Below are 27118 nucleotides of genomic sequence, written 5' to 3'. Positions count from 1 at the left end.
CACGTCACCTCCCAGGTGCCGACGGGGATGCACGCTGGCTCACGTCCACTCAGCAGATGGACACGCGAGCACACGTGTGTCAGCGTACATGCTCGCTGACACACACATCAGCATGTGCACAGGCCAGCCGGCCTGGACGAGGGCTGGCCCACGCGTCACACATCTGCTGGCATGTAAGCCTGGTGGCCCACATGTTGGCGCTTACATACATTCATGTATACACATAACACACATGTTAGTGCTGGCACATGCTGGCCTGCTGCACAGCACACACATCTGAAGCACCGGCTCAGCGGGAAAGGACAGGAACTGTGACCCCACAGGGCTCCCTCCCAGGCAGCTGCCCCAGTCACACTCCACTAGGACATTTAGAAGGAATCCTGTCCCTTAGCCCCAGGGACTACCCGCCCCAGAGTGGACGGGCCTGACTCCCAGCCCCTCCTGCAGGTGGTGGCGGCAGCGGAGGCTCACCCAGAAGGTTCCTCCACTCGGCGTCCAGGTCGGCCTGGTTGGCCAAGCAGCCCTTGAGTACGTTGCGGCAGTAGTCGGGACAGGGCCGGGCACCGGGCACGCCCAAGCAGTGGGCGCAGTAGACCAGCTTCATGACGGCCCGCGAGCACTCCAGGCCCAGGGGCACCTGGGGGGCCACGGCAGCCTAAGCCCAACGTCGCAGCAGCGTGCTGCCCGCGAGGGGGCCCGGCTGGGACTCCGCCCCGACCAGTGCGACCTCGGCCCCACGCCAGCCCTTCTCGGGGTCCCGTCTGTTCCCAGATGACTCGGTGGGGGCTGGCCGCGGGGGTGCTCAGCCAGGAGGGTCACGAACCCTCCCAGGGAAGTGTCAATACGCCTGCCCGCCAGGCAGACGAGGGGACAGAAGCTGGGGCTGGGGGGGGCCTGGCCAAGGACCCCAGTCGGAGGGGAGGTGGCTCACACCCAGGCTGCAGGGGGTCTGAGGCTGATGCCCTCCCACACCTGACAGGAGCTGCCTTATGGGAGGAGACCCCCCCACTCCGACCCTCGCCCCGGGGCTGCTCAGCCCAGACCCGGCTTGGCGGTGCCTGCCGGGAGCAGAGCTCACATCCTGTGGTCAGCCCAGGGGACCGGGGCCGCGCGCACCTGGGCCACCTTCCGGACCACGTCGCCGGCCACGCCCAGGCCCTGCACGAAGGAGCGCGCGGCCACGAAGGCGCGGGCGGCGCGCAGGCGCAGCTCGCGGGGGGCCTCCCCGAAGGGCCGCAGCGCCTCGGCCTGCTTGCCCAGGCAGTCCAGGTAGTCGTCGGGCAGCAGCAGCTGCGGGTGCAGCTGCCGGAAGAGGCGCTCGAGCAGGCGGGCCCAGAACTCGGCCAGGCTCTCCTCCAGGTGCAGGCTGGCGCCGCGGTAGTAGAGGCGCAGCTCGGCGTACAGGTCCCGGAAGGCCCTGGCATTCTGTGTGTACAGCTCCCCGAAGACGCCCGGGAAGGCCTCCTGCAGCGCCCGCTCCGAGTCGTTCAGCAGGCGCTGGAAGTGATCTGGGCGCGGGGAGGCGGGTGTGAGGCTCCCTGGAGGGGCCCCGTCCGCCCCGCCCACCCCGCGTGCTGGGGCAGCTGGACCCACGTTCAGGGGGCTCGGCGGGACCCGCTGCTCCAGGAGTCGTCGGAGCCCAGCCCCAGGCAGCAGAGGCTGGGCAGCCAGGGTGCCCCCGTGAGGCCCCTGAGACCTCCCCCTCCTGGCATCCAGTACTCGTTTCCGAGCCGGGCCTCGGGCGGAGGACAGATGGAGCCCCAGTGCTCCACCCAGTCGCCTGGGAGGGGCTGCTGTGGAGGGGGCAGGAGGGTCCTCTGAGCCGGGTCTGGGACCACTGTGGGGAGAAGGCCCAGGGCGACCCTCACCTGCATTCCCTCTCAGCAGCTCTCCTTTCTTCCCTCCACCTCCCCCATGCCTGTCACCCAGGGGCGTCTGTCCCCTCTCCACTCTGCCCGTCTCTGAGGCTCCCGCGGCCCCCTGCCTTTCTGCCTCTGTCTCTTGGGCACCTCCCTCTGGTTCCGGAAGCCAGCCTGCCTGAGGGCCTGCAGCGGACCTCCCACAGCCCTTGGGATGCGCACAGGGTCCCGAGGGCGTGTCGACGAGGACGCAGCGAGGTGGGCTGTGAGCACTGGCAGAAGACCCCTGTGGCTGGGGAAGTGCCCCTGTGCCCTGAGTGCTGAGAACGGGGCCCCAGACATCGTCCACCCCTTTTAGCAGGGAGACTGTGGAGTCATAACCACACAGGCCCGTCCTCAAGAGCTATGGCCACCCCTCCCCACACAGGCCCAAACTCTGCGTCCCAAGGACACAGGGCCAGGTCGGCTTTGCTCTGAGGCATGGGGTCATCAGGCTCAGGGCCGGAGGGCCAGCACCCACACCCACCCCACCCAAGGCCTCGGGCTGATGGGCTGGCTGGGGCAGGAGACCTTCCGTGGCTCCGGCCGTGCCCCTTGGGAGGGAGCTGGGCGGCTCCGGGGCCTGGCTGCAGGCGTGTGGTGGGGAGCGGATGGTCCAAGTTCCTGTCCGGGCTCCCACCGTGGGACTCTGGTTCCTCAACCCCGGCCTCTCCTCCAGATGGGTAGTTTGTAGTTGAATCGTTAACCCAGCAGCACATGGGGTGGTCAGGAGGCCCGCACACCCACGCCCAGCTCCCGGCCCCACCCCTTGACCAGGGTCCTGCTCTGAGCCAGGCCCTGGGCAGCTGGCCCTGAGGCTGCAGAGCCGGGAGCTGTGGTGGGTGTGCTGAGGGACCTGGGCCCAGGGTCCTGGATCCCAGCCGCCCGAGGCCCAGCTAGACATGGGCTCCAGAGGTGCTTCTGACCAAGGCTGGTGGCCCCAGCGAGGGCTGCTCCCCAGGTATGGAGGGGCCTGACCAGGCACCATGGTGTGGGGGGGCTGAGGATCACCTTTCGTACAAATCAGTGTCTCAGACGGGTGTCTGTGTTTGCACGCCAGACGGGAAGGCACGGACGTTAGAAGGCTGGGGCCCTCTGGAGGGCAGTGGAGGGGCCGGCTGCAGGGCAGAGACCTCATGCTGGGCCTCAGAGAGGAGGGGCGCCTGGGCCGCCTCGCAGCAGGGAGGGGGCAGGATGGTGGTGAGACGGAGCAGGAGAGAGGCGAAGGGACAGGCTGCGGGTGACCTGACCGGACGCAAATGGGACCAGGAGGTGTGACGGGAGCAAGTAGGTTCAGGGCTGCAGGTCTCAGTGACGGCAGGGAGCCTCCGGATGTGGGGGGGTGGTGTGGGGTCTCCACACACGGGACGGACCTGGGGGTACTGGGTGACATCAGAGGGGCTGCTCATGTCCCACCCACCCTGCCCGGGCAGCTGGGACGGCTTGAGTGTCGTCACTGGAGATACAGGGATGGTGCAGCTGACCCAACAGGGACAGGGTAGGTGCCAACGAGCTGAGGTCTCCCCTTCCCTGGGAGCCTGTGAGGTGAGCCCTGTGGGCAGGAGTCCAGGAGCTGAGATCCACGGGCCTCCGATGGAAGGAGGCCACACAGGGGCTGCCTGTCGGCCTCAGATGCCCACCCTCCCCCTTCTCTCTGCTCTGGCTCCCTGCTCCTCCATCAGCTCAGCGGGGGGCCTTCTCCCTCCACCAGAGACCTCGGGCTTCGATGTCAGTTCAGTCACTTCCTGGGGGACCCTCCCGCCGGCACCCGCCCACCCCTTCCGAGGTGCCCACTATAGACGTCACTGTGTCATCCCACCACCCCTGTTTAGGGTGCAGACTGGATAACAGAGCCTGTGAGGGGCTGGGAGTAAATGACTCAAACACACAGCTGCCCTCGAGGTTCAAGGGCCACACCAGGGGCCCCAAACTCCCGCCCCCACCCCCCTAGCACCCTGCAGCCTCATTCTCCAGCCCCAGCCCCTAATCTCAGTGCTCGCACTGAGCTGGCTCCAGGCCACGTGGTAGCCAGCACAAGGCCTGTCCCTGGCAGGAGCTCAGGAGAGCTCCAGGTGACAGGAAGCCACCTGGAGGGCAGAGGGCCCCTCTTAAGTTCATGGACTCCCTGCTCGGGCCGCTGCATGTGAGCAGCCTCCTGCTCTGTCCCCCAAATCCTGGGGTCTACCCAGCTTCCTGACCCTGCCTTACAGGGAGAGGTCCCCAAGTGCCCAGCTTCCCCCATCAGTGTCCTGCAGTCCCCGAGCCCACTCACCGTCAAAGCCCCGCAGCTGGGTGGCGAGTGTGGTCTGCAGGGCGCGGCCACTGTCCAGGAGGGCGGCCTCCAGCTCGGCCCGGCTGCGATTGGCCAGGTTCTCCTCCATCTCGCTGGTGCAGCAGGTGTAGCCCTGGGGGCAGATCCGCAGGTGCTCACCTGTTGGGAGGGGCTGGCGTGAGGGAGAGGAGGGACATGGAGGCTAGGGGTTATGGACCTGAGCCGAGACAGCGTTGGGGACCAGCAGAATGGGCCTCTTGCAGCTCGGTGGGTGGGGGGCAGACCCCAGGAGGTGGCACAGCTTAGGTGGGCTGCCTAAGTGAAGGCAGGTGAGGGCTGGGGCAGGACAGAGGAGCAGGGGTGCAGAAGGCTGAGCCCCAGGGCAGCGATGTGGGGTGCTGTCCCCACTCAGCTCCTCCCAGCCCCACCCTGCATGTGAGGAGGGCTGTCCCAGGCGCCCCTGAGCAGCTCAGCTCACACCTGGACCTCAGGACGGAGCGGCCTCTGGGCCTGTGTGTGGGGGTGGGAGTGACGGTCGCACTCCTGCACCCCCTGTGCACAGCTCCCCGGGAAGCAGAGACAAGTGGGGAGAGCTGCAGTGTGGCCCGTTGGTGGCTCTGTGCCCATCAGTGTGACAGTGAGGAGAGGCTGGCAGAGCCACAGGCACAGGGGGAGAGGCAGGCCACTGGGCACCTGGGTAGGACCGGAGGGAGGTGGGCGGAGGGCAGGGGCAGAGAAGACAGCCCCCCAGACCTGCCCAGCAGTCGCATTCCCCAGGGCCCCAGGTGCCCTCTGCTCCCAGACACCAACCACCACCCCTGCTCCCAGGCCTTGGAAGTGACTAGCATGCTCGTCTGAGGGGTGCTGTGGCCCCCATCTTGGGACAGGGCTGACCTTGGGGTAGATGGATCAAAACTTGTGTGCCCCGCCTTGGAGAGCCTCAGGCCTGCAGGGGGTGGGGATCAGGGGTCTGAGGCCTGACCCCTTGGGGTGAGTCAGGCCTTTCTGGCCAGTGTGGGTCTCATGGGAGCTAGCTAGGGTGGAGGGACAGAACCTGGCTCCCTGGGCCTGGTAGAGAGGAGGTACCCCCGTCCCTGTCTCCTTTCCTTCGCGGGGGGTGTGGGCAGGCACCTCCAGACAGGGAGAGCTGGGACATGAGGATGTCCCTGGAGACCATTCTTCCTCTCAGCTGCCTTTGCTGCCTGTGGCCCCAGACCGTTGCCAGCAGGGGGCAGGACACAGCAGGACGAGGGTCCTCTCCCCGGGGTCCTAGCTGGCAGAGCAGGGCAGACAATCGACTGTCTCCCAGATGGTGGAGGCAGTGCCATGGGGCTGTGAACACCTAGCCAGGAGAGGCCTGAGCCCCAACCCCCGCCAGCCTCCCCTCTAACATCAGGCCAGGAGAACTTCGGCGAGGACCCTTCCCTGCTGCTCGGGACCACCAGGCTCGTGGTGGTGCTGGGGCTGGGCTTGGGGTGAGCTGGGGGGTGTCCTGGGGGTGAGGGGCCACAGGTGCCAGCCTGGGGCTTCCAGGTAACGCCATGGGCTCAGCTGTGATGGGCACCAGGCCAGGCTGGCTGGGTCACAGGGCAGCGGTGGGCAGGCAGGAGGGTGCAGGCTATCCTGGGCAGACACAGTTCTTCAGGTGGGTGTGGGCTGCCAGGGTGTAAGCACCTGTAGGCCACAGGGGAGGACAGCTTCCTCAGCTGGCTGCCCACCCTCCCGAACCCTTCAGGTCCCCTAGTGGACCCCACCCCTCTCCCATCCTGCCATTCATGCAGACAGGAGAGAGGAGAAGACAAAACACCCAGGGGACACAGGGAGCTCCCCTCGGGCAGGCTCTCATTGGGTTCCTTGGCACTGTTGGCCCATCCATTGCTCACAGCTGTGAGGTGGCCCCACCCCACTGGCCTCGTGACAGCCACCCCCCCGCAGCCTGCCTGCAGAACCCCCTCAGCCCTTCCTGGCCACCTCGGCCAGCCAGCCCGGTGACCTGTACTGTTCCGGCCGCCCCAGCACAGCCCCCGTCCCTCCCTCCCTTCTCGGACATACACGGGAGTGAAGACACGGAGCCAGAGCCCGGGCGCCGGCCTGAGGCCCCGGGCAGGCTGGGCCGAGGCTCCCTGAGCCCGCTGCAGGGCAGATGTGCTGGCCGGTGCTAGTCGGTGGTCAAGGCACAGAGGCCTCCCGCTTCCCCTCAGCCCGGCACTGGCCCAGCACGGCCTGGGCCCGCACGTCATATGTCGGTCCTGGGTATCAGCCGGGCAGAGGTGTGCCCTGCAGGGCATCCCCACACTTCCTGAAAAGCATCCCTGCTCCCTCTGCTCCCCTGATCTGAGCCGAACAGCTGGAGAGGAGAGAGGATGAGCTCCCTGGCCCTGGAAGTGTGCAAGGCAGACTAACAGAATTCCCCCTCTGGTCATGTCAGACCCACCCCACGCCCCCACCTCTTCAGCTAAGTGGGTGGAGAAAAGGGAACAACCAGGCCAGGCAGGAAGGAATGTCCCACATCCCCCAGCCATCTCAGAGCTGCCAAGCCCACCCCTCTCTTCACCCCCACCCCCGCCTTTCCCCTCCCCACTGCGAGGAGTCAGCCTGTCCCCTCTTCCCACTGACTCCTCCCGGCTGCACTGAGGCTGCTCCCCCAGCTGGCTAGGGACTCCCCCCTCTCTTCCTTGGTCAGTTGTTGCTTTTTTTGACAGCTGCCCACATCCTTCCAGAACTCTCTCTTCCCTCCGCCTTTGGGGCACCTTTTCCTCCTGAGACCCCAGGACTTTGGGGGGGGGGAAGAGGCGAGGGCTGCTTTGCGGCAGGCCTGCTCTCCCACCCCCAGTCCCTTTAGAGCCTCTCCTCTGGGCCCTGCCCCCGAACCCCCAGCCGCCCTCTGCTCCGGCCTCTCAGGTTAAAACCCCTGCACCCCAGAGTAGCCCCTCCTCTTGCTGGGCGGTGGCCTGCGTGTCCATCTTCTCCGCTCCATATTCAGACCTCCTGGGGTCACTCCACTTTCCCTCACCAAGCCCCACCAGTCTATGGCTTAAACATCTCTGAGGCTCACACCGCCTGTTGCCTGCTGACACAACCAGAGCTCCCTGCCCTCCTGAGGGTACAAGTAACCTCCTAATGGCCTCCCCACCCAGCAGCCACCCCACCAGCTGTCACCCCAACGCGTTAGCCCAAGACCCTCACTCCAACGGTGATCACCATCTCTGATGCTGGACACGGACCGCATCTGTCCAGGCCCAACCTGGCAGCCGCCTGTGACTGGTAGCCCTAGAGCCCTCCCAAGGAGACTGCAGAGGGAATATGGCGCCATGCCAAGCCCATCTCTCCAGAAGCTTCTGCTGCTTACACAGGAGTCCACAGACTGCCTGCTCAACTTGCCTTCAAAGCCACACCCCAGATGCTTTGCACCAGCTGATCCAGCTGCCCCCGGAATACTCCTGCTAATTCGAGGGCAGACAGTTAGCCCCACCGGCCTTCCTGGCCTGGGCTGGAGCGTGGCTATGTGGACACTGTCTGGCACCAGGGTCACCAAAACACCAGGGACAGGCCCAGGTCTGGAAGAGCAGGAAGGGGGCTGCTTCCCCACCCTGCTACTCAGTTCTGGACCCTAGCAGACCTGCCGGCAGGGGGAGGGGGGAGGCGCGGGAGGTATGCAGAAGGCCTCCCCCAAGCTGTAGACCCTTCTCTGGGCAGCCACGCCCACTCCTGTTCGGGGACCCCATCCAGCTCCAGCAGGCTGCAAGACCCTCTCCATATGCCCCCCAGCCTGCAGTGGGGTAGGAGGGGCTGGGCACTGCCCACAGCCCAGCTCCAGACGTCTTCTCATCTCACCACTACCCCCGCCCCTCAACCAAGAAGCCTCTGATCCTGGCCGGTCTCTGTCACAGCTTCGCCCGGAGCGCCTCGAGCCCAGCCAAGGGAACAGCCTCAGACCCACTTTAGACAGGGCATTCCGACTGCCACCCTCCTCCTCACTAAGGCAGCAGGACTCACACCCCCTCCGGCCCCGCTCCCGGCGCGCTTCCCTCCCCCTCCCGGGCAACCTCACCGACGGCCCTAAGCCCCTCCACCACTGCTGGTACATGACGGCGTCACCAAAGCGCCCCCCTGCAGCTGCCGCAGAGCCTCCTTCACGCAGGGGGACCCGAAACCGAGGGGTGTCGGCTGCGACACCTCTGGGTTCAGCAGAAGGGGTCCGCCCCCCAAGCCCGCAGGAGGTCCCTCTGCCGGGGGGGCGACACGGCAAGACTGGCCGGGGCTGCGTCGCAGGCGGCGGGACAAAGGCCGTGTGCCCGGGCGCCAGTCCCCAGTCGCTGCCGGCCAGGGACGGAGGACCGCACGCCGCGGAGCCGGAGCCGGCGCGCAAGGGTCTGGAGATGCGGCTGCGCTCCTGGCGCAGCGAGGAGGGGGCGCTGGTGCAGTGGGCGTGGCGGCGCGGACGGGAGGGGGGCCGCGCCTCAGGGGGCTGCGGCAGGCTAGCGGGGAGGGGAGGAGGGCGACGCGATTGGCGGGGAAGGGGCTTGCCGCAGTGGGTGCGGCAGGCATGGGTGGGGGTGGGGGTGGGGGTGGCAGGAGAGGGGGCTCGAGGGGCTGCGGCAAGTGAAGAGGAGGGGGATGGGTTTGATGGAAGAGGAAGGGGGGCTGCGGCAGGCGAGGGGCAGCAGAAGAGATGGGGGTGGGGAGGGGTGGCAGGAAGGCTTAGGGGATACAGCTGGAGAGGGAAATGGGGTGAAGGTGGGGGGCTGACGGGGAGGAGAGGTGGATCGGCGATGGGGTGCGCTGAGGATGGGGAGATCGATGCGGTGGACACGGACACTGGGACGGCGCTCCTGATGGTAAGGGCGGATAGAGAAATGGATGAGTAAACATGAGGGCTTGTGGTGAAAATAAGGGTCGGGACAGGATGCGCTGAAGGTGGGACTTTGGCGGTGGTGATGGAGACGACGGGGTTGGAGATGAGGATGGCCAGGAGGAGGGAGTGCGGTAAGGGTGGTGAGCCGAGGATGGGGACGCGATGGGACGGAGGAGATGAGATGGATGTGGGGCGGACCGCAGGCTGGGCCCAGGCGGCTTGGATCCCAGCACCGCGGACGCCGCACGGGCCGTACGCAGCCCGAAACCCCTTCTCGGAAGAGGCTCCAGCGGTGGCGTCCCCCGCTGCGGTGGTGGCGCAGGCAGTGACAGTCCGGGCGGGCGGCGCGGGACTCCGGGTGCAGGTGCGTGGGGGTCTAGGGGTCCGGCCAGGTAAAGGCAGAGGAGTAGAATCGGGCTGGAAGGGCTTGGAAGAGGCGAGGCGGGTAAAAGCCGGGCAGGACGTGCCTGCGGACCCCAGCGCGCAGCCCCAGGCAGCGCCGCAGCTGCACTGGCGCGCGTGGCGGAGGGCGGCGGCTCCCAGCGCGGGGGACGCGTCTCCTGCAGACCCCGCCCTTCCGCGCTCGGCACCGCCCCCGTCTCCCAGGAAACGGCGGGGGCCTTCCTCCCCCCGCCCCCCTCCCACCAGCTCGACAGCTCCTGCGGCACTCAGGCACTCAGCCCCAACGCTGGCCAATGCCCACCCAGTGCCCGGCCGGCTCCTTCCGCACTGTCCTGCGAGGTGCAGGCCCCTTCTCCAAGGGCAAGAGGACAGGCCTGGAGCTCGGTGCGCAGGGGAGCCAGGGCCCATCCCAGAATGCTGATGGGAGGGGTGTCAGATCTTCCCCCTGATGGAGAGTGGCAGCCTACTGCCTAAGAGTCCCCTCTCCCGGTGACCAGATCCTTCTTGCTGTCTGGGCACTGAGAGGCTACCATCAGTCACCCCGTATCCTCTACCTTCCTCCTCCAACCTCCCCATCCCCCAGACTCTCATCTCGGTGACCTAGGCCTCCATCCTAATGTCCTGATCTGCCTCCCCGAACAAGCATCAAACCACTCCAACACCCTACCCCTCCCTTCCCTCCTAGGACATCATGGGTGTCCCTCGACTCCCTGTAGCCCCAGCTCTGGCCCTTGCCTCCAACGTGCCTGCCAGACCCCACTGGAGAAAACCAACCCACTCAGGCCACCCTCCTGCTGTGCAGCAATCCTGTGCACCCCCTTGGGCAGCCTGCACTTGAGGACATGGAGACACTTGCTGGACAGGCAGCTCTTGAGCAAAGTGCCCTCTCCAAGACCACAAGGCCCCCAAAGAAGGGGGTTTCACCAGGTAACTCACAAGTCTGCTCTCTGCTGCCTGGTTCCCGCTCGGGGACCCCCTGAGAAGGCTGCCCTGGCCGTGGGCACCAGGTTTCCGGGTGCCTGGCAAGGCGGTAGGCCCCATGGGATGTGGGGCTGGAAACAGCTCTGGTTGAGAGGCCAGGCCCCCTCCAACTGGCCTCCCCATGGTGCTTCAGGGTTCACAGCTCATGCAGTGGCCTCAGAACAAAGCAGGGCTGAAGAGGGCCCTCCCTCTCCCTCTCCCTGGGTTTGCATCTGTTGCACCTGTGACCCCAGGTTTTGGATGCAGCGCAGGGAGCTCTCTGCTGGGGCCTGGGCGTGAGGTGCTGCCCACAAGTCTCACCCAGCAGGCCAAGCTGCAGAGGGCATGCAGTCCGGACCCCACATGCCCACCCCGGACAGTGGCCGGGCAGCGAGGGGTGGGAGCCCCTGGGCTCTGCACCGCTCTCCGATCTAGCTTGCCTGTCCACCCAACCTCTGGGGCAGGGGGGCAGCCGAGGAGGCCCAGGAGCCGGACTGGTGCTGCCTACCCCTGCTATGTCCACCGGGGAGCTCCTGGAACAGCAGAAGGGGATGCTGCAGCCCAGGAGTCCTCTCAGCTGTGCTCCCCACCAAGACCTAAGGTGGGCCCATCCGTCCACCCCATGAATGCCGACCAGGCTGAGGGCACAGACCCTCAGCTGGGACAGACACAGAGCAGACTCCTGGGTGGCACTGAAGGAGCCCATGGGGGCAGGTGGAGTCCCAGGCCCACACCCAGCTTGGGCTCTATAAATCCTGAGGACTGAGCAGAAGGGCTTGGCTGCTCATCCAGGCCCAGCCACTCCCAACGAAGCCTGGCAGCCATCTCCAAGGTCATGGCCATGCTGGCTGGCGTCCAGCTCTGACCTGCTGCTTCCACTAAGCCTTTGATCTCACACCCTCTTCCCCATTGTCCTGCCCTCTTTCAAGGTCCAATCACCTCTCCCTTCCTCCAGGAAGCCTTCCAGGTCGCTCTGGGCCAGAGCACCTCTGACTTCCCTGAGCATGGCTGGCCCTCCCAGGGGGCCTTCCTGCTGGGCCAGACTTCCCAGCAGCAGGAGAGCTGCCCTTCCCTTGCCTCTCTGCCCAGCACCAAGTATGCATAAAAAACGGTACAGAGAATCTCTGTGCATTGCTGGCATCCATGGAAACAAGACTTAACACCATCATGGCCCCAGAGCTGCAGTCTCAGACCTCCCCTACCCTGGAAAGCCAGCACCTCCCTGACCTGACCCCTCCCCAGGGGTGGCCGACTGTGTGGCTGTGTGCTGGGGCCGGGGGCCTACGGGGTGACTTCACAGCCCTCAAGGGCACCCCTACTCCGGGCAAGGCCCCAGCCACCTCCCTGCTGAGCTGGAGCATCTCTAGGTGCTTGCAAGGATCGCAGCCATTTCTGGGTTTTAGAATCATCAAACCTTCACAACACTTCTCTCCCATTCTACAGTTGACGGAGCCACACAGGGAGCGACATGCTGAGGCCACTCACCTTGGAGTGCTGCGAGGGACACGGAAGAATCCAGGCCACCCCCGCCTCTCCCATCGCAAGCCCTGCCTGGATCGCAGTCCCAGGGGAATTCCTGAGCAGGAAGGCGAGGCCAGAGCAGGAGCAGACATGCCCTGCCACCAGGCCGGCTGCAGACGGCCGCCCGGGGCCCTGGGCGGTCTCAGGTGGATGTTCCTGGGCCGCTGACTCAGCACGGCCGCCCAGGCAGCACCTCGGCCTCCTAGCACACACACCAGTTGCCAGGTGTGTGGGCGCTGAGCAGGGAGCCTCTGAGCCCAGCCCTCAGGCACGATTCGGGGGGGGGGGGGGAGGGCTGCAAGTCCAGTTCAGGACACAATAAAATGTGCATTTCAGATAAACAATACATTATTTTTTAGCATAGAAGTATCTGGCCCCAAAGAACTGAACATAGGGACTTGAAGACTCTTGTCCACCTCTGTTCACAGAGCATTATTCACAACAGCCAAAAGGTGGAAACAACCCAAGTGCCCACTGGCTGGCAGATAAAGGGATAAACAGAACGGCACACCCACACAGCGGGTACAATTCAGCCTGAAGGAGGAACGCGATGACTTCGCTGCGGTGTGGATGAATCTTGAGAATACTGTGCTGAGTGCAAGAAGCCAGCCTTGAAACAATAAACACTGTTACGATTCCACTAAAATGGGGTCCCCAGAGGAGTCAAATTCATAGAGGCAAAGCAGAATGGTGGTACCAGGGACTGAAGAGGGGGGACCTGGGAGTCCGTGTTTAACGGGTTCCAAGTTGCAGCTGGGAGGGTGACAGAGTCCTGCACGCGGATGCTGGGGATGGCTGCACGCAGTGTGAATGTACTTAATGCCGCTGAACTGCGCACTTCAAAATCGTTAAAATGGCAAATTTTACCATGCATGTTTTACCACAAAAAGAGCACACAGTCCCCCATCCCAGCATTTGGGACACACTTATATTAAATGTGTGAAGCATCCTAACCAAATAACTAAAAACTTACTTGTAGTTTGTTTGAAATTAAAATATTCAGAACATCCTCATGCTGCAAAATGATTAACTATCTGAAATATCGGTTTAACTGGGTCTCCTGTAGTTTTATCTGCTAAATCTGGTGGCCCTTTGTGGGGTGTGGAAGTCACACAGGTTCCCCGCCTGCAACTCCCCACCACACGTGGGCGTGCACACATGCACACTGGTCTCCAAGGCACCCTGACCGAGGTCCTCAGACCCTGGCCAGGCCAGCAACAGGAGGGGGAGCTGAATGTCAGGTGGGAGTTCGCCTTCCCACAGCCCCCAGCCTCCTTGGAGAACGATGGACCTCATTATCCCAGCAAACAGGAGCACACGATTATCCCCACCTTGCAGATGGGAAGACTGAGGCTGGGAGAATTATGTGACTTACTCACTGTCCCAGACCTGTTGCCTAATGCTGGTCTCCTTCTACTGGCCTGAGTGCCTCCCTATCCTCACTGAAGGGGAGGAAATGAAAATCCTGCAGCACCCAGGGCCCACCCGGAGCCCAGAGGCCCCAGGTATGGAGGTGAAGCCTCCTGGAAGATGAGGGCAGAGTGGGCCTCGCCAGAGCCAGGCCTGGGCCACCACGCTGGCCTGCACCATCCCATCAGTGGTCGGGAGCTGCCGTGACCTAGGATACCCTCAGGCAGCGGGGCAGGAGCCCGCAGGGCCAGGGGGCCACCCCACGTCAGGGAGGGACACCAGCCTGCACAGTCCTGCCAGTAGCACAGGCCCACCAGAAAGGCCCCCCCTCCCCGGTCCTGCTGAGCACAGAGGGCTCCCACCCTGGGGCCAGCCAGGTGACCTCGGCATTTGTCCAGCTCCCCAAAGGCGGACCCTGACCTCTTGGGAGCAGGTGGGAATGCAGGAACCATCCTGTTTCTCGACTTCCCCAGCTCAGATTCTCAGGATGGTCAAGCAGAAGACTCTGTCAGAGCAGGGCCAGGTCTCTAGAGTGACACGGAATTCCGCTTCCCCAGGCACCCAGTGGCTGGGCCCCCGCCCTGTCCAGCCATGTCCTGCAGACACAGGGCACGGACGTGGTATGGTCCCGCCCGGGGCAGTCAGATTCCTGGAGCAGACGGCCCCATCCCCAGAGTGGGGCCAGAGGGACAGGGACAGGCCCCATATGACCTGGGCAAGGAGAGGCCGCTTCTGATGCAGACAGCCAGCCCCCAGGCTGGGCCATGGGCTGACCACATGTGGGGTCCTGCTGGCATGGTCTTTGCTGGCACTGTCTCCTGCCTTCCTCCGACCTCTCTACAGAGCCTGCAGTGCCATCTGGGCCTCCGCTTGGGACTCCATTCTGAAAAATGGCTGCCACCCTCCAGGGCTGGCCGCATGGCCCCGTGCTGGGGGGGAGCACTCCTCCATTGTGAGCTGCCCTTCCAGACGGGACCTGCCGCTGACTCTTCTTGGAATTCCCAGCCTCCCAGGACCAGGGCCAGCCACGCAGGCGCCGGGCACCACGTGGCACTGACACCCAGGAAGCGGGGGTAGTCATGAAGGAGTCCCTCTCCTCCAGCATGGGCCCCTCTGACCCCCAGCGTGGCTCCTGGACCTGCCCGTCGCAGGCTGGCCTCTCTCCCCACAGGGGGCACCCTTCCCCACAGCTGTCTCTGGAAGAGAGGCTTGGAGAAAGGACGGGCCTGTCTCTCCAACAGGCCTCCCCTGAACTGGTGATCGCCCCACAAAGCGTGAACTCTGGCCGCCCCACGCTGAGCACTCCACACGAGAACCCACGTGCACAACCACTCCGTGTGGCAGGCGTTGCTCCCATCCCCATTTACAGAAAAGGACTCCGAGGGGCAGAGAGGTCCAGTAAGTGGCCCAAGGTCACACAGTGAGTGACCGAGGAGCCGGACTCAAACCCTGGCAGGAGGCTGGGCCTGGGAGACCAGGTTTTGGCTTCCTCTAGGGCCCCACCTCTTTCCTAAGACATCTGCCACTGGGAATGGCCACTGGATTCAAAGGACGCTGGCCCTGGGCTAGGGGAGTGCCCTTGCCCCATAGCTTAGCAGGTCGCCTCCCTCGGGGCCCCGTGGTCAGTGCCCTCCCTCCCTGCCTCCTCAGAGTGGCACTCCCAGCCCCGCCCTCTGGGCACCCAGCCTCCTGGTCTCCCATCCTTGACTGTATGCACGAAGTGCTCCAGGACCCTTGGCTTCAGGCTGCAAACTCTAGATAGCAAAGGAGCTGGGGGCTGGGCTCCTGGGGTTGGGGATCACTTAGGGTGGGGGTCTACCCAAGGCAGGAGTCCTGCAGGGGCAGTGCAGAACCTCGGGCCAGGAGGGGAGCTCCGGCCAAGCAGGCATCTCGACCCCCAGTGAGGATGGAGCGAGGAGGCCTCGGCTCAGGGCGAGAGTGGCTGAGTGGCGTTTGGGACCCAGGTCACCCTGGGCTGGGAGGGGTCTTTGCTCTACAGTTAGGTGGGGCATGTGGTTGCACATCGTATGCACATGTCTAAACCCACACGTTATTTTTCTTTACTTGCAATTTACACAAAGTGGTCATGGAGGCCAGCGATGCCGCGGCTCACGTGAGACATGATGCCTGTGAGGCCCCGGCACAGACGGCACTGTGGCTGCATCTCAGCACCAAGGACAGTGACCGACACACAGTAGGAGCTCGAGGAACATGACCGAGTGCCTCAGAGAGCCTGGTCCCCGTGTCCCCATCACCCCAACCTGCGGGCAGCTGGACAGGCCGCTGCTCCGCGCCAGTGCTCCCAGCTCCTGGCCTGCAGGCTCCCCTGGGTGCAGACGCTGGGTTCCACCAGCCCTCCCATTTGGCTCAGGAGCCCAGCTCGCGCCCAAAGGCCTTCTTTCCTCTGTGCCCTGGGTCCCCTCAGCCGCTGGCTGAAGCCTGCAGACCCCTTCTCACAGTAACGTTTATGAAGTAAAAAAAGACAGAGGACGCCCAAGGCAGCCAGCGGCCGCGGGAACACCCGGCACCAGGAGCGCGCCGCTGCTGTGAGCCCCTCTGTGCACCTCTGCAGGCCCGGCAGCGGGTCCGACACTTGCCAGAGCCTCACGGCTGTGGTGAGTGGGGGTGGCACTTCGAGGTAATATGCTACAAAGGTAAAGGGACATGAAACGAATCAGCAATTTCTACTGCTCCAGACTCTAGAACACGATCATTGCCTTGTTCACAGTAACAAGAAACACTGAATTTTGGTTAAAAGTTAGCAGAAAAAGGAGATGTAATTTCTTCCTTAGCCAAGTTCATGAACTCTCTGATGTCTAAACCTGGACCTCTCCTGTGCGCCCTGGTCAAGGGCCCCAGCCTTGAATGACCTGTCTTCACACCCACGTCTGTCCAACACGGTCTGTCCATCCTTCTAGAGCCGGATCCACCACCCACCCGCAAGGCTGCCCTGGCCCCGCCCCCTCCTCTCCGCTCCTTTGGGCAGGTTCAGTCCTGCCTAGAGCTTCGGTTCAAGTGCTTCTCGAGGGGCGGCATTTCTGGAAGCCGCCTCCTACCTGGTCAGGACTGTCCGGCACTTCAGGGCCCCTGGCCTCCCTGACCCCTCCCCTTAACACTCTGACAACCAAAAATGGGCCTGGGGAACCGCCCCTTGGGGGTGTTAGCTGTGTGTATCTGACCTGCAGCCACCCCACGAGGTCCCTCAGCCCCCAAATGAACAGTGACAGGGAGGCAGCAGTCCTTGGGTGTTAGGTCACCCGAAGGGAGGATGCAAAGGTGCCTGGAGCCCACCATGCTGGGGGAAAGGATCAGGGATGGTGGGGCTAAATTTTTAACAGCCTCATCCCTTTAAAATACCTGTGTGGGTCCAGCATGTCCCAAGGTCCATGGCAACAGGAGGCAGGAATGAATGCCTGAGCCAACTCTGTGGCAGGTGGCATCGTGTCTCCCCAGGGCCTGCAGACGGTCACAGGTGGGTGGGGTGTGCGTACTGTGGCCCCAGAGCTAGGGATGGGCACTTAGGGCCCCAGACGCTTGAGGACGCACTTGGACGTCACAGGTGGTTCACCACAGGGGACCAAATGGCCACAGGTGGCCTGAGGTGACAAGGATGTGCCCGAGGCCACCCTCAGGTTCAGACAGTGGTCCTCAGTGTTGGGGATGCTGTCTGAAGGTGTGCACAGGCCACAGACCTCCATAGTGTCCAGTGCTGACAGTGAGCTCAGGAAGTGTCCCCGCCAGGGAGGCATAGGGCGTCACTGCCAGCTGCACCTGTCCAGGGCCTGGCTGCTCGTCTGGGAGGGAGATGTGCTGGCCTATCCCTTGGGGTGCTGGCAGGGCTCCAGCCAAATCCACCGTCCCAGAGCCAACAGCTAAGGCACAGGCGAGGATCAGGATGTAGCCAGTGCCTGCCGGGCTCTGGACCATGGGGTTCGGGAGGGCCTGGCCACCCCAACTGCACCTCTCAGGAGACCCCAGACTTCTGGGGTGGGACCCAGGGCTTTTCATCTTTGTGTCCCAGAAACTAGCAAAGGGTGAACACACAGCGGACAGACGGATGGGAGGGTGAGGGTCCTGGCCCCCTGCCTGGCCAGCCCTTCCTCGTCCCTTCCACGTAGCCAGGGCAACGGGGCTGTGGCACTCAGCACCCATCGTCAGGGCCTCTGATCTCAGGAGGCCGTCCTGGGGGTGGTGGGCTGGCTGAGCCTAGGCTAGAGTTAAGCTGAGCCTGATCTTCTGATCCTCACTCGGGCCTCGCCCAGGCCTGCAGGGTCCCAGGTCTGCTCCTCTGCCCGGCCCCTCACCCCCTCTTGAGGCTCTTCTGCGAGGCCCAGCCTTGGCACCCCTCCGCCCTCTGCAGCCTGCCAGGGCCCGTCTTTCCTTGCACCTGTGCTTTGAGCCTTGACCTCAGCTCTGTCCTCTGGCCAATCTCACCCCTGCAGCTTGGAACACATGCCCAGTGCCTGTGGACAGGGCCACAGGGACGCCCCCTCCCCGCCCCCACCCAGTGCCCCAAGGAGGCAGGCTCACACAGCCCAGCCCCGACCTGCTCCTCTCCCAGGCACCCCTCTCCATGGCTGGCACCACTAGTCGGTGCGCACACGAGACACCTGGGGCAAACCTGGGCCAGGGCAGCGTGGCCACGGACGAGAAGTCACTTGAGGGACAGGGCTCTGAGCACTGGGGACCACTTTCTGGGACCCAGCTTCCCCATCTGCACACTAAATGGTTGGACCAGATGGTGCTCAGCCAGGCACCCCGTCCAGCCCACGCTGGGAGTCTGGGAGGGACAGCCAGGCAATGCGCTGGCAGGGGCCAGGGCGTGGCTGAAGGAGGCAGGGCCTTGGGCTGAGGCCTTGGCTGGCTCTTGGGCACTTCAGCAGGTGGGAAGGAGAGGTGAGGAAGGCAGGGGCTCAGAGCCAGGGCTCCTGCAGGGCTTCCCCTTGGCCCCAGGCCTGGCTGTGGCCACCCTGTCCACCCTCTCCATCTGCAGGGCCCTGGGGCTCAGCCACACCAGACATCCCTGGCTGATGGGTGGCCTGCCTCGCGGTGTGCTGGCTGGTCCTCACCTAGCACCAGTCTCCCCATGCCTCAGTTTTCTGTCTCTTCCCTGCCTGAAGCCCCAGCCTCGGGGTGGTCTGCAAACTGCCAGGGGTCCCCCTGCTGGAGCCTGAGCCAACGCTCCTTCTCCCAGACGCAGCAGGGGCAGCGGAAAGGGACCTGGGCCACTGGGGGGCTGAGGTCCGGGCGGACCGTAAGGGAGCAGGATTGATGGAGCCCCCAGGGGCTGCCCTGTCATCCAGCCAACCCTCCAGAACCCAGGGAGCATTTAGCACAAATGAGCACCTAGAGTCCTCAGCTGGGCCCTGGAGCCAGGAGCCAGCCGCCTGTCTCCCTCCGCCTCTCCACAGCCTGCCCCGCACCGTGTCCCCTGCTCAGGGGTCCTCCCACTTGCAGGTGGGGACCCTGAGACCGTCCAAGGCACACTGGTGCCACCGAGTCAGGACTCTCCCATCCAGATGCCCCCCGGAGCACCACGAGGGTTTTCAGGCCAGCCCCCTCACTGCCCACCAGGTTCTGAGATGTGCCACAGAGAGATGTGCTGGTGGGACAGGAGTCAGTAGACTCCGAACATCAGAACGTGTGGCCCGTGGCTCTTCCGTGACTTGGATGGAGAAGTTAAGGCCCATGGCGGGCAGGGGCCTAGCTGAGGTGGTGGGGACCACACGCTCACAAGCAATGCAGGGGCCCCGACCTAAGGTCACCTAAGCCTGCCGAGATCAGGACTGTTTCCTTCGAAACTTGCGGGCTGGTTGGGGGTGAGGAGCAGGCCGGGGGTGTCTGACACCCTCACTCCATCATCACCAAGGCCCCGACGCGTGGCTGAGCTGAGGCCCTGTCCTGAGGAGCCACCTTCACGGAACACCCAGAGCCCAGGAACGCCGCCACCCCAGAAGAGAAGCGCCCTAGAGGGAGGGGCAGGTGGGGGGGCCACCCACACTACAGGCTGAACCTGGTCGCCCCGTTCTCACGTCAGAGTCCCGGACCCCAGGAGGTGACCTCGTCTGAATGCGGGGCTTTGCGGATGGGACCGGGTGTGGGCCCCGCACTTGGCGGGAGTCCTTATCTCCACAGGTGGAGTCTGGAGGCCAGCAAGCAGAGAGGCGCCGCCGCGTACAGCAGAAGCCGGAGACGGCGCGCTGGGGACCACCGGCTACCCCCTGAGCGGGCGAGGCCTGGGGCGCTGCCTTCTCCCTCGCAGCCTCCGGAGGAGCCAGCCAGGCCAGCACCTTGCTCTCCGACTTGCAGCCTCGGAGCTCCGAGATGAGAAACCCGTCCCGCAGGCCGCCCGGTCTGCGGCGTCGGGGACGCCGCCCTAGGGAGCTGACACACACCTGGCGCCCGGCTCCCAGCCCAGGCCTGGCGGCTGGGCAGCGCCGGAGCACTTGCTGCTGGGGCCTGCCCGGATTCGGGGAGTGCCCGGGAAACGGGAGAGCCACGGTGTGGGTGTGTGCGGGATGCCTGGGAAGGCGAGCCGCGGGGCCGAGTCCCCGAGGAAGGACGGCGCCCGGCGTGTGCTGCGGGTGGGCACGGGGAGGACCCACCTGGCCGAGGAGGTGAGCCAGCCAGGAGCTGGTGGGAGATGACGCTGAGGCCACAGGCAGATGAGGGGATGGGACGAGGCTGGCCTGGCCCCACCCTGGGGCTCCTAGACCTGCTCAGGACCCCAGGACTGCGCCTGGGAGGGCAGGTCTGCACCGCTCACACCCAGAGCTTCCCGGCACCCACGGCCGGACCAAGAACAGCCCAGGAAGCTAGAGGCCAGGCCAGCCCCTACTCCAGTTGCAGAGGCGGAGCAGAGCCTAGGGCTGGGGAGGACCACAGCCCCCCACCCCACCCCGTCCCGCTGGGCCGTCCCCGCCCAGACTTCAGGCAGCTCAGAGCAGCTGCCCAGGCCTGCTCCTAGACGCGGGCGGCAAGAAGGCGGCGGCACAGGGTGGGAGGCCGAGGGCTGCAGCCCCCACCCTGCCCGGCCTGTCCTCTCCCGAATGCGGGCAGTGACCTGGCCCCACGGGGCTGTGCTAACGGCTGGGCACGGCTGGTGCTGGCGCCAGGCAACAAGCTGTTAAGACAGGCAGGGCCTGGGCTCAGGCCACAGGGCCCTCTGGTCCCTGACACAGGTCCTGAGTCTTGGTCTGAAATCATCCTGAACCAAGCCAGGCCTCGGGGGAGGGGGGTCTGGCTTACAGGGGAAGTGTCCAACCTCTCACCCCAAGAGCAAGTCCAGGCCTGGGCCTGGGCCCGACTTGATTCAGGCGTGGCCTCGGGCAAGCCCCTCACCTGGCCTGTCTCCCTGCCCAGGACCAGCCGGGCTGACACCTGCGCCCGTGCGTGTGGGCGGCCTAGTTCCCACACGCTCTGTGCACTCCTCTGGGCCCTGCAGCCCACCTGCCACCCAGCCTGTGTGCCCCCAGTGCCTCTCCCGGGCGGCCTCTGTGGCCCTGCAGGCTGTTGACCACGGGCTCACACTTTTCCTAATCTGGGCCAGCACGGAGCCAGTTCCCCTACAGACCAATCTGTCTTGTCTTCTGGGCTTGCCTGCCCCTGGACAGGGCACCGGTCCATGACTCCTGGGGGTCATGAATCAGCATGGCCTGGGACACGCCAAGGGCTGCTCCTTGGGCCAGCCAGCAGCATACAGCTGGGCCATCCATCCTTTGTGTACACCCTGGGGTCATCTGACTTGTGCCCCTGGTGCCTGGGGACCGCCCTCCTGAGCAGGGCAGGAATGGCTGCCTTCACCAGACAGGCACCCAGGACCAGGCCGTGGGGGAGGCCCAGCTCCATGGAAGGCTGACTCACGGGCAACGCTGCCAGGGTAGGGCAGAGAGGCCGCGGAGGAGGGCTCTGAAGAAATGGGTCCCGGGACCAGGAGAGCTGACAGGGGAAGGCAGTTGGTGGCCCATTGGGGCCTGGGCCTGGAGGTCCCATTTCAGGCCTCGAGGCTGAGATGGCACGAGGCTTCCAGAAAACATGGAGCCTGGGACAGTTCAGCCATTAATGCCACAGGCCGGACAATCAACTGGACTCTAGACCTCAGCGCTCCACAGAGCTGGGCTGAGTGCCCTGAAGAAAGTTGTGCAGCTTCTCCGTGCCTTGGTTTACTCATCTGTAAATTAGGTCCATAAAGACCCTCCTTGGGTGGGGGTAGAGCTCAGTGGTAGAGCACATGCTGGGCGTGCACGAGGTCCTGGGTTCAATCCCCAGTGCCTCCTTTAAGGGGGGGAGAAAAAGCTTCCTCATCCGCTGCATCAACTAGACAGTCAAGGGAAGCGACTGGCACGGAACCTGGGTCATGATGAGGGTCCCCATGTACCAGACCCCATTCCCTGAAGGGGCCTCCAGAGCTGTGGTGCAAAGGGGAGGCAGCCCTTGCAGCACCCGGCATGGCCACCTCCCCCTCCTGCAGCCTTCGGGGTGCTCATGACTGCTCCCATGGCCACGGGTGAGGCGCAAGGCCCAGAGAGGCAGGGGCGGGGGAGGTGGCGCGGCAGGGCTGGCATTTGAGCCCAGGCCCACGGAGGAGCACAACGTGTCCCGCACCAAGGCTCCAGCGAGGGGCCCAGGCCGCTGCATCATGCCGGCGGCCCTGCTGGCTCCTGGCTCCCCAGGGCCCACCCGCTCCCCGTGCCTCTCCCCCGACCCCCAGCCCTGCTCTCGTGTCGGGGATGATGAAACCTCGGGACAGGCCAGGCACTTGGGGCTCCTGCCTCCTGATAGGACAGGGTACCCGAACCCCGGACCCCAGCTGTCTGTGTCTGAGGACCACAGGGGGTCCTCCCAGCCTTGGGCAGGATGGCACAGGGAAGCAAAGACTTCTGCTGACAGGTCTGAGTGGTGGCCCTCGGAGAGGACTCCACGCCAGCTGGTGTTGGTGCGGAGGAGCCGCTGGCCAGTTCTTGCTGTGCTGACAGCCCTACGCCCCCTCTGACCTCCGTGCCCCGATGCCAGGCGCCCAGGCCCCTCCTCCTCTGCCCAGGCCGTCCATCCCCCACTCCCACTCCAGACTGTCATAAAGCAGGACACATGCGGGTCTCCAGCAAGTGTTGACCAAAAACCTACTTTGTGGCAGGAACTGGGCCAGGTTCTGTGGCTACAACAGAGGATGGTACAGACGGAGGTGGTCTCTGCCCCAGAGACCCCAGCAAAGGGTCAGAGTCACGGAAAATAGTGCCAAGTGTCAGAAGGCCGGGCAGGTGCTCAGGAAACACCTGGGGACCAGAAGCAACCCCACAGGCAGATGCAGAAAAACCACCGGCGCGTGTGTGTACGTGTGTGTGCATGTGCGTGCATCCGTGTGTGCATGCGTGTGTGGGTGTGCATGTGTGTATGCGCTTCCGTGTGTGTGCGCGCGTCTGCGTGTGCACGTGTGAGATGCAGCCCGGGGCTGGGCTTCTCCCCGGGAACAGGCTCCGGCCCCCACTTTCTGTGCAGTGCTCTGGCCAGGGGGAGGGCTACCTGAGACGTGCAGCCCCGGGACCTTCCTGGTGGAGCCTCCCCGGGCCCCCTTTCTCACCACTTCTGGGACTGACCATCCAAAAACTACAAAGTCAAAGTCACGGACGGGAGCCCCACGTGCTCTGATGACCCGTCTTTCTAAGCCCACACCACTTCTGCTCCCCGGGCAAGCAGAGGCTGGAAAGGCCACCCAAAGACCCAGGGCTGCACTCTGTCCTTTCCAACCACTATGAGGCACTGTCTCCACTCACCCTGGCCAGGTCCAGCTGGGCCAGGCCAGACTCAACAGGCGTCCACTCCCAGGGGCCCCCACCCCAAAGAAGTCTGGCTGACAGGGTCGGAAGGCAGGGCCCCTGGAGAGCGGTGTGTCGCCGCAGGGCCACCAGAGGGCGCCCGGTCCGCAGAGGCGAGGCCAAGTTGCTCTGAGCAGGAGGGGACAGGACTGGCTACTGCCTTGGGAGGTCACCCTGCTTCCTTCACCCCACGTGGCGCTGGCACCCTCCACGGTGCCTGGGCCCTGCAGGGCACTCTTGAGTCCAGGCACTCATGGGGGTGGGGTGCAGCCACAGGAGGTCCAGGGAGAGCAGCTCCCCAGAAACCCTTGGAGCTGGGATGGAGGAGCCGTGAGGCACTGGCGGGAAGAGGGGGCAGTTCAGGCCCAGGGGAGGGCAGCACCTGAAGCCTCGGCTGACAGGCTGCCAGGACAGCTGCTAGGCGGCCAGACTCCTCCAGTGGATGGACAGCACCCTGCTACCTCCCATCATACTCACAGCAAAACCCTTTGTTGTCCTGGGCCCTAACCCACTGCACTCCCAACCCCTGGGGGCCAAGACCCAGTGCCCCGGCCACCCCACCTCACCTTCTCTAGCCTGCCCTGCTCTCTCCAGCCCTTGGCGGCTGCCGAAACTCTCCCACTCTGTCTCTCAGCCAAACTGGGACAGAGGCCTGTGGACGCCATGAAGTTTAAGATGGTCCCCAAGGACACGATGGCCGAGCAGGAGTGGATGTGTGGAGGAAGGCTGTGGGGTCGAGGGGATCTTGGAGGAGGGCTGTCCAGGATCGAGGCTGGGGTGGGAGCTGCAGCTCAGCCACCCTGAGACCCTGGTATCCAAGGAGGGTTTAACCCAAAGGCCAGGGATGCCCAGGCAGAATGCATCTGTGTGCGGGGGGCTGGTGGGGGTGGGGGCCCAGAGCATGAACTAAACTGTCCAGGGGTCCTTGTGCTGGCCCCAGTCCCCTCCCCCCAATATGCTCATCAAACCTGTACCCTGGGGAGGGAGGCAGCTCTGACAATGACAGGGCTCCATCAGCAGAGAGAGGCCCAGGAAGGCCTGCCCTGGGGGACTTGAGCGGGGGCTTCTCCAGAACCCAGAGCAGGGGGCTGTCACGGAACATCTCAAGGCAGCCTTCCAAGGGTTCTGCCCTCCTGGGGCAGGGGTCCAGGGCCTGGCTGCCCCTCTCATTCCCCAGCAAGGCCAGGCCAAGGACCCACCCCTCACACTCCTCTCTCATTCAGAATTCCTGTGGCTGTGGTCATTCCATGACCCCGGTGTCACCACTTGAGTGTGGCCCTGCCCCCACCCTCTGTCCCAGTTTGGGAGGAGTTCCCCAGGGCAGGAGCCTGGTCTGCTCTGCTCCTGTGCGCTGTGTCCCAGGTGTCCTGCAGACGCACAGACCCATGGCGGCTCTGGACACACTTGCAGTTTGAGGGGAAGCCTGGGGGTTCTGAGAAATCCTTAGGATGCTGTGCTCCGCCCCACCCCCACTTCTGTCCCTAAAGCTCAGAGGCCTGCAGGGAGGTGCGGGCAGGGCTGCGGGCAGCTGCAGGGCTGAGGCCGCCAGGGACGGCGATGCTCTTACAGAGCAATGACACGGCCCTGGGCGGGATCCAAGGCGCCGACCACCTGCAGCTGGACTCCCCGCCCGAGGCGGCCCAGAGTGCCGGGCAGCACAAGTTCCCCGGGTAGGAGTCCTTGGGAGAAAGCTTTCAGCGCCGGGTGGCAGAGGTCGCGCCTCTCCACCCTCATCCCCGCCCCTCCCCAAGCTTACAGCTCGCTCCCTACCTGGCGGGGACCCTCGGTTGCCTTTGCCGGGGACACCCGGCCCGACCCGAGGCGCCTCCCGGAGAGGCCGGCACGTCGGTGGGAGTCCCTAGCCTATGGCCACCATCAGCTGAGCCCCGACTGCTGGCCCCGAAGCTCAGCCCTGCCTGCCCCGGAGGACGCACCCACCCGGGGACTGCCCGCTCCACCGCCCGGCGAGGACAGCTCCGCGGGGAAGGGGTCGGTGAGCGTGTTGGGAGCTGGGGGCCGACCGAGCAGAGTGGAGGAGAGCCGGACGGAGGGAGGGCGGCGCGGGGTGAGGAGGCGCAGGGCAGGCCAGGGCTGAGCGGGAGAGGAAGGGGGCTCAGGGGAGACCCGGGGGCTCCAGGTCACTCACCCGAGATCTCCGCCTGGGGCACGTCGCTCAGGCTGAAGCCCTTGGCTCCGTAGATCTGGCGGACTTCGCCGCAGCTCCGACTCTTGGTGGCAGGGTCCCCGCGGGCGCAGGCGGCCAGCGCGGCGGCCGCGCACAGCAGCCACCAGCCTCGGGCCCGGAGCTCCATGGCGGGGCCGGCAGCACCCCCGGCCGAGCCCGCGCAGCCCCCGCCCGCGAAGGGCAGAGCCAAGGTCCCGGCGCACTCGGCTCGCGGTCCGGAGGCGCCGGCGGCAGGGGAGGCGGAGACAACAAAAGCCGGCTGCGGCGGGGCGCAGGGCGCGCGGGGCGCGAGGTCCGGCCGCTCGCTCCGGCGGCCCAGAGCGCGGCAGGCGAGCGCGCAGTCCCGGCCCGGCCCCTCGGCGGCCCGGGAGAGGGGCGGGGAGGGGCGCGCGGGGCGGGGCGCGCAGGGGCGGGGCGCGGCGCGGGGGCGCGATCCGAGGCGCACCGGGCGCCCCTCCGGTTCCCCGGGCCTGGGGGGCCGCCCAGCTCGCGCGGATCTGTCGCCTGCTGGAGGGAAGCGCGGTGGCAGGGAGCGCGCGGACGGCGTCTGAGGTCCCCGAAGGCGGGCCCCCCACGCCCAGCGCCCGGGGCGGCGGTACCACCTGTGGGGGCGGGGGCGGGGGGGTGCTGAGGCAGGGCTTCCCCCGCCGGACGTGACATCACGCCTTCCGCGCGCCTATCAGGGGCTTCCCCGCCCCCAGCCGAAATCGGCATCCCTCCCATCTTCCCTCTGCTCCGCTCCAGCCCTGCCTTCCCGCACCCTGGCAGCACGCCCCGCGCGTCCGCTCCCACAGCCTCGGTCCCCTCGGCCAAGCGCCCGCGCTTAACCTGCACACCGTTCCTGGCCCCTCACTCTCACGCCCATTTCAGCCGCGTCTCCCACGGCTCCAGCTCACACCTGATTTTTGTGCGTGGAGGGCAGGATAGGGGGCGTTACGCGGGAAACTAGCCAAGAGACTAGACCCCACCCTCTCCCCGCCCTGTATAGAGGCAACCGACGACCTGGTTGTTGGACATCGTCGGCCGGTGTTTTATCTCCACGTGATTCTTTGGATGCTCGAGAAGCGAGTGAGGGGGGCAGAAGCTTGTCTGTTGCCTTGGGCCGCCGGGCGGTGGCAGGTGACTTCTTGGAGAAGGGATGGGGTCGGGCCAACAACAGGTCAGATTGCTGGGGGGTGAGGAGAGCGAGACAGAGCGCAGGACGGGAGAGCTAGCTGAGTGAGGCCGGCCAGGGCCAGCGCGGGTGGTCGGACAGCTGCGGGGGCGGGGGGCTCTGTGTAGGTGAGAAGCTGAGGGCACTGGTGTCTGGAGAGCTCTGTTTCTTCCTTCCCGGCTGCTGCTCCCTGCCCACCCAGCCCCCACTCCTGCTCTCCTGCCGTTGTGAGTAAGGGCCCCAGAGACCACCGTGAGCCCAGATGCCTGATTGGCTGAAATGGCAAACAGGCGAATAAGCTGGCACCTTTGGAAGAGGACCCCAAGATGACCTCCATGTGCCAGTAGGGGTGCCCGGACCTCGAACCTGGGGGACTGTGATTTCACCTCACAACAGGGAAATGGCAGTGTATGTAGGGGGAGCTTTTCTGCTGTGAGGGGGCTTGGGGTCTCCTACCCTGCCTTCCCGAGGAGGCATCTCCCCTCACCCAGAGACACGGAGTCATTGTGGGAGAGGGAGGCTGTCGGACCCAACCCCAGTGTGCAGACCTCTGGCCCTCCCCACGCACCTGCTGCCTCGTCACACACTGACTCAGACCCCTGTGCAGTGCTCAGGCGGGCCTGCTCCTGCCCGCCTGTGCCTGGCTTGGC

At 65.2% G+C, this 27118-nt stretch overlaps 3 protein-coding genes across 5 annotated transcripts in view; 1 reads left to right on the top strand and 2 right to left on the bottom strand.

The window, feature by feature from the left end:
• The window catches only part of GPC1 (glypican 1), a 29691-nt gene extending 3595 nt beyond the window's left edge, over positions 1-26096 (bottom strand). The window contains exons 1-4 of one of the 2 annotated variants that reach the window (XM_032480690.1): positions 25277-26096; positions 4171-4329; positions 1117-1508; positions 472-637 (exon numbers count right to left, since the gene is read on the bottom strand). In XM_032480690.1, the coding sequence (XP_032336581.1) occupies positions 472-637; positions 1117-1508; positions 4171-4329; positions 25277-25442 (883 nt within the window). In that variant the 5' untranslated portion in view covers positions 25443-26096. Of the gene's footprint in view, positions 1-471; positions 638-1116; positions 1509-4170; positions 4330-5301; positions 5870-25276 lie in introns of those variants that run through there. The other variant, XM_032480691.1, reaches the window with a different exon arrangement.
• Positions 1515-21909, bottom strand: LOC116663836 (proline-rich receptor-like protein kinase PERK2). Its single transcript, XM_032480692.1, has 3 exons — positions 21899-21909; positions 9922-9927; positions 1515-3613 (listed from the first exon to the last, which is right to left on the bottom strand). The coding sequence occupies exon 3, from the start codon at positions 3289-3291 to the stop codon at positions 2263-2265; it is 1029 nt and encodes a 342-aa protein (XP_032336583.1). The 5' UTR covers positions 3292-3613; positions 9922-9927; positions 21899-21909; the 3' UTR covers positions 1515-2262.
• On the top strand, positions 8222-13164 carry LOC106728494 (proline-rich proteoglycan 2-like). Of its 2 annotated transcripts, XM_032480694.1 has the most exons (4): positions 8222-8541; positions 10113-10354; positions 11831-12133; positions 12337-13164. In XM_032480694.1, exons 1-3 carry the CDS (start codon positions 8256-8258, stop codon positions 12074-12076), a joined length of 774 nt encoding a protein of 257 aa, XP_032336585.1. In that variant the 5' UTR covers positions 8222-8255; the 3' UTR covers positions 12077-12133; positions 12337-13164. The 2 variants fall into 2 exon arrangements, 1 of the variants encoding a protein (XP_032336585.1); XR_004320209.1 differs by lacking the exons at positions 8222-8541; positions 10113-10354 and adding an exon at positions 8548-9008.
• Positions 26097-27118: the final 1022 nt, after the last annotated feature.

The sequence above is a fragment of the Camelus ferus genome, chromosome 5 (genome assembly GCF_009834535.1).
Source record: "Camelus ferus isolate YT-003-E chromosome 5, BCGSAC_Cfer_1.0, whole genome shotgun sequence".
Lineage (NCBI taxonomy): Eukaryota > Metazoa > Chordata > Mammalia > Artiodactyla > Camelidae > Camelus > Camelus ferus.
The sequence above is the reverse complement of the archived record's forward strand: the minus strand, read 5'-3'. Positions and strand labels throughout refer to the sequence as shown.

Bases quoted from the DNA above. Each gene is read 5' to 3' on its own strand.
- LOC116663836 (XM_032480692.1), bottom strand. From the start codon at position 3,291: ATGTCACCCAGTACCCCCAGGTCCGTCCCGTGTGTGGAGACCCCACAC.
- LOC106728494 (XM_032480694.1), top strand. From the start codon at position 8,256: ATGACGGCGTCACCAAAGCGCCCCCCTGCAGCTGCCGCAGAGCCTCCT. The intron at 8,542-10,112 runs GTCTGGAGATGC...CTTCCCTCCTAG, and splicing joins GCCGGAGCCGGCGCGCAAGG to GACATCATGGGTGTCCCTCG. The intron at 10,355-11,830 runs GTAACTCACAAG...CCCATTCTACAG, and splicing joins AAAGAAGGGGGTTTCACCAG to TTGACGGAGCCACACAGGGA.